At 42.4% G+C, this 7,641-nt stretch overlaps 2 protein-coding genes across 8 annotated transcripts in view; one reads left to right on the forward strand and one right to left on the reverse strand.

Moving 5' to 3' along the window:
• unc5a (unc-5 netrin receptor A) overlaps positions 1–5,150 on the forward strand; it is a 135,734-nt gene extending 130,584 nt beyond the window's left edge. For all 5 annotated transcript variants that reach the window (XM_034093014.2, XM_034093015.2, XM_034093011.2 and 2 more), the window contains one exon: positions 1,418–5,150. In XM_034093014.2, coding sequence (XP_033948905.1) covers positions 1,418–1,583 — 166 coding nt within the window. In that variant the 3' untranslated portion in view covers positions 1,584–5,150. The remainder of the gene's footprint in view (positions 1–1,417) is intronic.
• Positions 5,151–5,554: 404 nt separating this feature from the next.
• The window catches only part of pdlim7 (PDZ and LIM domain 7), a 33,074-nt gene continuing 30,987 nt past the window's right edge, over positions 5,555–7,641 (reverse strand). For all 3 annotated transcript variants that reach the window (XM_034092653.2, XM_034092654.2, XM_034092655.2), the window contains 2 exons: positions 6,956–7,071; positions 5,555–6,663 (listed from right to left, as the gene is read on the reverse strand). In XM_034092653.2, coding sequence (XP_033948544.1) covers positions 6,577–6,663; positions 6,956–7,071 — 203 coding nt within the window. In that variant the 3' untranslated portion in view covers positions 5,555–6,576. The remainder of the gene's footprint in view (positions 6,664–6,955; positions 7,072–7,641) is intronic.

Here is a 7,641-nt window from a genome sequence, read left to right on the forward strand (position 1 = left end):
AGAACATGTTTGGATCTGTGCCGACTGCAATTCATCCTCGCACTAACTGTACTCTATCCCCGGAGCACCTGAAACGGGGCGCATTGATCCCTTGTTCTCATTTCTAGCCCATAATGAGATCAAATAGCTACACTTAATTCGTCCACTCAACTTTATTTATCCAAATTAATCACAAATTGAATTGATGCACTACAGGTTTAATTAGCAGTGTTTTGCTCAACATTATGAATTCTCATTTAGGCCTCAGGAAGGAACAACTGCTCTATTGTTTGATCTGTCCTTAACAACGTGTTTTTCCCACTCTGTCACGCTGCAGTTCTGCGTTTGTTTTCCTCGTGTATAAAGCGTTCAGACCGAGCGGAACGGGACCAATCAATAAAACTTAAAATGCCGAGAACCTTTTTATTTGATCTTTCTCCCCTAAGACTGAGCGAGCGGCCGTGTCTGAGCCATACAAGATAAGCCGGTGTTTCACACAGCGAGGTGAATAAGCGGGGCTGACACATCGCACACTAAGCTCTGTCTTCTCTTTTTATCTGAATAATGACACTGAGGTTTGTTCCCAGACAATTTGTTGACCAACTTCCCTTTGTTGTGCTCTCCCGACGATACAGGCCAATCGACTGAAAGCAGCAGAGTGTGTGTACTGCCAAAGCAGCCACATGTTTATAACCATCACATAAGATATGGGGAGGTAACCTTTCCTCAAGGTGAAAGGGGTGTTTTAGGCTTCTTGTCTCACCCCCTCTCCCACTCACACAACACAATCTCTCTTTGTGCCAAGAGTTTACTCTGCTCCCTTTTTTCTGAAAGCCATGTGTGCTCTACATAGCCATTAAGGCCCCAGACATTTGGAGAACAGAAAAAGGCCATTAAATCAAACAAGCATGTTCTGCGGACCGGGGGGATCAGGGCCCACTCAACATCAAATATAGAGCGGGCCGGGGCCACTGCTTTGTTGTCATTGATTGGGCTTGATCGTAAAGGTTCTGCTCCTAAAATGGAAAAGGTCACTTCCGACTTAACTGTGAAAAGTCTATATAGGATTTACAATATGGGATTTAGGGCAATTTCAACATCAAATAAAGAGGAATGAGGCTTAAGCTTCACAGAGAACATTGCTGGAGATTCTGTATTTGATGGCAGTTTCAGGAGCTGTTCGTATACCTTTTATCATTTTTTACTTACAGCTCCAACCACAGCATATCGAGATGTAGCAGTATAACACACAATAAAACCTGACATTGATGGAGTTACAAAAAGCAGTAGCTCTATAAAGCACCGGCAGGAAAGGCTTTCTTAAGACCCGGTTATTGTAGCGAAAATGAGATACTGTCCGTTTTGATGTGTGCCCATCACTTGATTCAATAAAAGCGTCTCATTATTCCCTCCCGGTTATGTTCTCCTCTCTCTGCAGACACATGAGTTTCTTTGCATCCAAAGCGAGCCCCACCTCCCTGATCCTGGACCTGTGGGAGGCGCAGCATTTCCACAGCGGCAACATCAACCAGCTGGCCACGGTCATGGCTGACATTGGCAAACAAGAAGCCATGATATTCCTGGTCTCTGATGGCGAGTGCTAACCCAGAAAAGGGGAGAGACTGGTGCCGAGGAAAAGTACAGAACACACACCGAAGAACAAGAGATACGGCAGCAGGAATCCAAGAGCAGAGCTGTCCCCGAGTCCCTCTGCTCCACCTCAGAAGATTACTTTCTGTAGGATTCAGTCCCAACATCCCATCCAGCAGAGTCAGAATCTTTCAATGGAAACCCAAATGAGAGTTTGGGTGTGTGCCGGGGAAATGTATTATTGAGATAAAAGAAGATACGTGTCATTTTCCATCAAAATGTTAAGTTGGTCCACTTTTACGTCAAAGAACTAATTAAATTATCTTCATGCCTTTTTATATTAACAAATAGGCCATGTATGGCTAATAAGGAGCAATATGCAAACGTCACCATGATGGCCAATATTTAAAATCAATGAATACACATAAAAGGAAAGGGAGGTGACATAAGGAGCCAGTCATTTCAGGTTAAAGAGAACAGGGCGAAATATGCAATTGCATGTTGGTTATTGAAGAAGAAGAAGATTCAACTTATTGTCGTTACGTAGTACAGGTACTATGTAACGAAACGGTGTCTCTGCATTTGACCCATCCTGTGTTAGGAGCAGTGGGCTGCCATTATGAGCCGTGTGGGGAGTGGTGCCTTGCTCAGGGACACCTCGGTAGCACTTGGTCTTTCCAGGACTTGAACTGGTGACCTTCCAGTTGCCAAGCTAAGTCCCTATGGACTATAACACACAATAAAACCTGACCACCACCACCACCACCCTAATCTCAGACATTGAACATATTTCCGTCATTAGGGTCTGTGAGCGTCCCCTCGCCAACCCGTGTGATAATATACAGGCGTGTCTTTATTGTTTCCTTAAACACAGAGAGCTTGTAGCACATCCTGGATCTGCAGGTTGGAAATAGATTGTATGTCAGAGGCCCAAAAAAACCATCTCATCGTGTTTGTGTTTTAGTCCGGCCGCTATCACTGCTGTGAATGTAACATCTTGACATCTTAATTCAGAGACGCTTCACAGCCTCCTGCTTCTAAATCAATATTTGTCGGTTTAGGTTCTTTGAACTTTTTTGGAGGGAGGAGTGAGTAATATCTTCTCTCAAGTTATATTTCAGAAGCCATATCCTTCTGAAGCCTGTGGTTTTGATTCGTCCACTGTACTTCCCGTCTCCTATTCCCCCAATCGCTCAGAGTGGCGTTTGCTTTGTTTTAAATTCCACGGCTAATGAAGGAGCCATGGGGCCGAAAGGCATTTCTAGCTGCATATATGTGAACACTGAATGTTGTAAAATGTCATTTCTGAAAATACATTTTGCCCCTGATTACGTTAATTCTGTAGCAGAGATGACGTTACTGGCCCAAAGGGATATTATCCCATAAAAATGATGCGCACCACATTTCTTCACCAGATTACAGAGTAGTTGTTTTGTTCATAATTCATTAGGCAATGTTGGTAGAAGTTCTATCATTGTTATTAGCTGTGTGGCAAACAGTATTCCACATCAAAGAAAGGCCTGTCTCTGTGGGAAAGTTACGAGTGGCTTATTCATAATGTCACGCTTCTGTTCACTAAAGATGCTTTGAAGGGTCTTTCCTTTTGTGATTTCTAGCCAGTGTGGCAAAAAAATGATCCGGCAGATTCATAAACTGCAACCACGCATTTGCTTATTATATTGTGCTACTTTGCATTAATGTTACAGTTCTTCTTTTGTATTAATGGATTTAAGGTCTGGCAACATTAATACACAGAGTATCTTTAAAGTCCACTGTTTTAGTAACAAAGCTTGAAAAGGTGTGAGCAATCCCAATTAGCCATATCTCTGCGTCTGCCTCAGGGTTGCATGTGAAGTTGTTGAAGCTATAGAGAGCCCGTTTGATTCCTAAGCTCCTGTGGCTTCAACCTTTAACACTAACTGGAGCCGCTTTATGATTGTCAGATATCTGGAATGTACACTTGTGTTTCCTTGTAGTGGGGAAAAGGATGTTTTTATTTTAGTGTGTGGCATCTCGGCACCTGTTGGCCCCTGTCATCCTAACAAACACGCCTCCTATTAACCAACACGTTTTTACAAGCCCCTGTACAATTGGATGCAGAGATGCCATCAAATAACTTTTTTTATTAACTTAGAGAAAACCTTGGATCAAGCCCCTTTCTGATAAAATGGCGATATCACCTTAAATAAATCTTTTCATGTTGAAATGGATCGTCGTCACATGTAATATGTAAATACTTTTTCTATACCAGCCGTGTGCTGTCACGTTGCATACTGTATATCAGCAGAATTGGTAACCAAAGTTTTATGAGTATCATTTGAGGCCACTACATCCTCACGTCGTATCCATTGCATATCGTTTCAGCGTGGTTTTACTCTCAGAATAGAAGTCAGTTGCTGTCTCTAAAGTGCGGGCTTGAAGTCCTAATCCTTTCTTTATCTCATTTCCTCGCTTTTGTCTTTGATGCAAGTAAATGCTGTTCGTTCAAGCGGTAATATGTGTCAGTTTATTTTGTCCCTTTGTAAAGAAATGTAAATTATATTTTAATATGAAGCCAAAAAAAGACACTAACTGGCGCAGCATTTGTCAAGTCTAAACCGTGACGTGTTTGCCTATATACTGTTCTTTGGCGATCTAGCAGTGAAGACTTTTTGCAGTGTTAAGGGTTTAGAGACTGTTTTACAGGAAATTTCTCTACATATTTTGTTCGTCCTTAATCTGCATATGTCTAGCTTATTATTTCTCTAACTGTAAGCATTTAAATACAAGGTGGAAATAGTCCCTAATGCTGAGTGATCACGACACTGGAACTGTGTGGAGGCTGCTTTGGGGGACATCAGTTCCAGGAGACTGACAAGCCTGTGTTGACACAGCACGTCTAGATGAGCCACGGCAGTTGTACAGTCAGTGTGTGAACCTTTATCACCCCTGTCATTGTGTTGTCGAAGCACATTTCCGTATTGTAATTCACCAGCCGCCATGTTCACATCTAACTTGTCCAACATATCTAAAATGACTTGAGCGTGTGATGAATACAGCTGAGGGTGGTGTAAGATGTGTAATCACATTTCCTTCAAAGTGTTGGGGAAATTGTTACATCTCACAATTGTACTTTGTGTCACTCATTATGCGTGTGTGCGTACGCGTGCGTACGTGTGCGCGCGTGTGTGAGAACGATAGACTTCTGTACTTGTGATGGTTTTTATATTTAGTTCCTTGATTCAATGTTCCTTGCCTTTCTGCAAGTCAAAAATGCTGTATTTATTACATGCCACAGCGCTTATGCAATTGTATAATCTTTTAGTTTTGTTCGTTATTTTTTGTACCTTTTGTGTTCCTATCGTCAATGTAAATGTTGTCAAAACTTTTGTGGCAATGGAGGATCTTCTGCTAAAGGAGATTTTCTGTACTTTTTGGACAATGATATGGATTTGTGGGTAGAATTTTGGAAATTCGTTTCTAAGTGCTTTCAAGTATTTACTTGGCCTTATGTATATATATCTATCTATGACATTTCAGAAAGGTATGTATAGTAATTCAACCTGAAATTGTTGTAAATAAATTATATATTGTTAAATCAATGACTGGATCTCTCACTCGAAACATTGACTGTCGCACATCAAAGCGGAAAATCTATACTGTAAAGTGTATTTGCATTACTCTACACAATGTCTGGTTTAAAGGAATATCGGACATTTTATAATTCAATTTTGAGTTAAATAAAAAGCCCAATCAGATGGAGATAGCATAAAGCTGCAAATATTAAATGAATGGAGGAAAGAATACTAGATTGTTTTCTATATAGAGAACACTGTAGGGTTTACTAGGGTCTTTTATCCAGGGTTTTTACAACAGCTGTATTTTTTAGAGCACTTTTAGTACTCACAACAAAAATGAAAACATAAAGTCCATTGTCCTCTTGTCGGGGAGCAGGTGTTGGTGAGAGCAGAAAGCCAGAACATCAATAGAAAATTGTACAGATGGGTTCAGTGCTTGGCATTACTGCATTATTTTTATTTGAAACGCCCAACAGCTATAAAAACAACACTTACAGGCCCATTCTGCAGCAATATAAATACATATCCAGCCATGACAGGAAAGCACTGAGGAATAATCACAATATCAGGAAACACGAGGGACAAATATCACTTGTGTTTTTGTTTTCTTACATTTAAATGTCAAAATAAATGATAATTTCAAAGGCTTTGATTCGTCTCCTAGCAGTGGAACATTTAAAACAAGTAGCACGTTCTTTTTGTCGCTGTGACATTTAAAAGTGGATCAATTGAGGATTAATACAGGACGTTGTTAACTACTCCCCTCCTACCTTTAGCTGCGGCTCATCAGAGAACATTCTGCAGTCGCTGCTTCTGTGGAGAGGAGCAGGGGTCCAGCCGAGCAGAAATAGGACACCCCCTTTTCTGCTTGACTGGTCGCCATTACGTTAATAGGCACTGCAGCAGGAGTCATGAGTGGGCCGGGGTCCTGAACGAGGCCACCACTTCTCCACACAGCAGAGGAGTAGTGGCAGATCATTACTGCAATATGTGACATTAAAGGCTAAACGACTCCTTTCAACTGGGGAGATACTGAGCTGATCGTTCTTCAGACTGAACAAGGAGGACATTAGTAGAGTTGTGAAAAATCTTCACTAACGACTACAATTAAATGTAGATGAACTGCAAGGGCACTTTTCAAAGGTCTGATTCTAAATAGGACGTAAAAAGTTGGTGATGACGTGAAACAATTCCTTGACTACTTCCAGTTTTACAACACAACAGCATTCGTTATTACAGGCAGTAACATGTGGACTGTTTTATTAGCAAAGGAACAGTATGTAAAGCTAACGGTAAGCGTCATATATAGAAACAAAGTCTGGAGGATAGAAAAAAGGGTGACTCGGTGTGTGGCTGGCGAAGAAGAGATGTAGAACGTGTGCCTGAGGGCGGAGCGGGGTGAAGAGAGCAGGGAGAGAAGCGTTCCTTCCTCTGAAGACGGAGCTCGCTCTCACACTGGAGCGAAGGCATGGCCTTTGCACAGGGGCTTATCCTTCTTTGAGTAGAACGTCTTCCCCTCCAGGTTGATTTGGCAGAGCTTTAAAGATGAAAGGAGACAGACAGACAGATTGAGAAACCGGGACATAGACCACACTTTTAACACTGCCAATGTGAATTCACACTATTTCCTACTGGCCAGGGCAGGCGCATATTATTTACTTGACTCCATTTACTTTCAGTTTTCCCTCACAGAGTGACAGAAAGAGTGATATAGAGTGCAGGTGACAGAGGGGTTCTGAGACAGAGGCAGATTGTTCAGGTGGCATTGTGCTGGGACGGCCAGAAGAGCCGGAGCCCCGCAGGGAGCCAGATCAATCAAAGTGACTTACAGCACAGACGAAGCACGTATCGTGCCAGCTGTAGCCCAAGGCCTCCAGAAACCGATCGCCGGCATCAATCTTAAAGTCACAGCCGTGGCATTTGGTGCCAAACATCTTCTCATAGTCTGGAGAGAGAAAGGTGAGGGGAGGACAGGTGGTGGTGAGTGGCAGAGATATCCATCAGAATCAAATAAAACAAATTCAAAAGAGCTTTTATCATCCTGGAGATCAGGTCAGGCTTCCTCCTGGCCGCCACAATCACCATATGTAAACACCACTTAACCTTTATGGCATGTTCTGGAGCACAGAGTGTGAAATAGGTTTCCACCTCTTCATCTTTGAAAAAGAACGGGCGGCTATTCCTCTTGAAGGAGAGTAATATCGCCCCACACACACACACACACACTCGCACACACACACATTGAAGGCCGCTAGAAAGATGGATGACACTCTTTTGAAGCGAAATGTTGTCTCTTCTCCTCATTTAGTATTTGATACTATGCCATTTGTGTTATTTCGTCCCCTCGCTGTACATCATTGCCTTTCCAGAGTGTAAGGGGGGGCGGGGTGGTGGGAAGGGGGATTAGGATGAGGGGAAATTGCTCCAGATACTTAACTGGATTTCTCTTTCATCACAAGGACTCTTGGGAGAGTGTCAGGTTATAATGCCACTTCTCAAGAGTGAGTGGGAGAGA

The sequence above is a fragment of the Pseudochaenichthys georgianus genome, chromosome 10, assembly GCF_902827115.2.
Source record: "Pseudochaenichthys georgianus chromosome 10, fPseGeo1.2, whole genome shotgun sequence".
NCBI lineage: Eukaryota > Metazoa > Chordata > Actinopteri > Perciformes > Channichthyidae > Pseudochaenichthys > Pseudochaenichthys georgianus.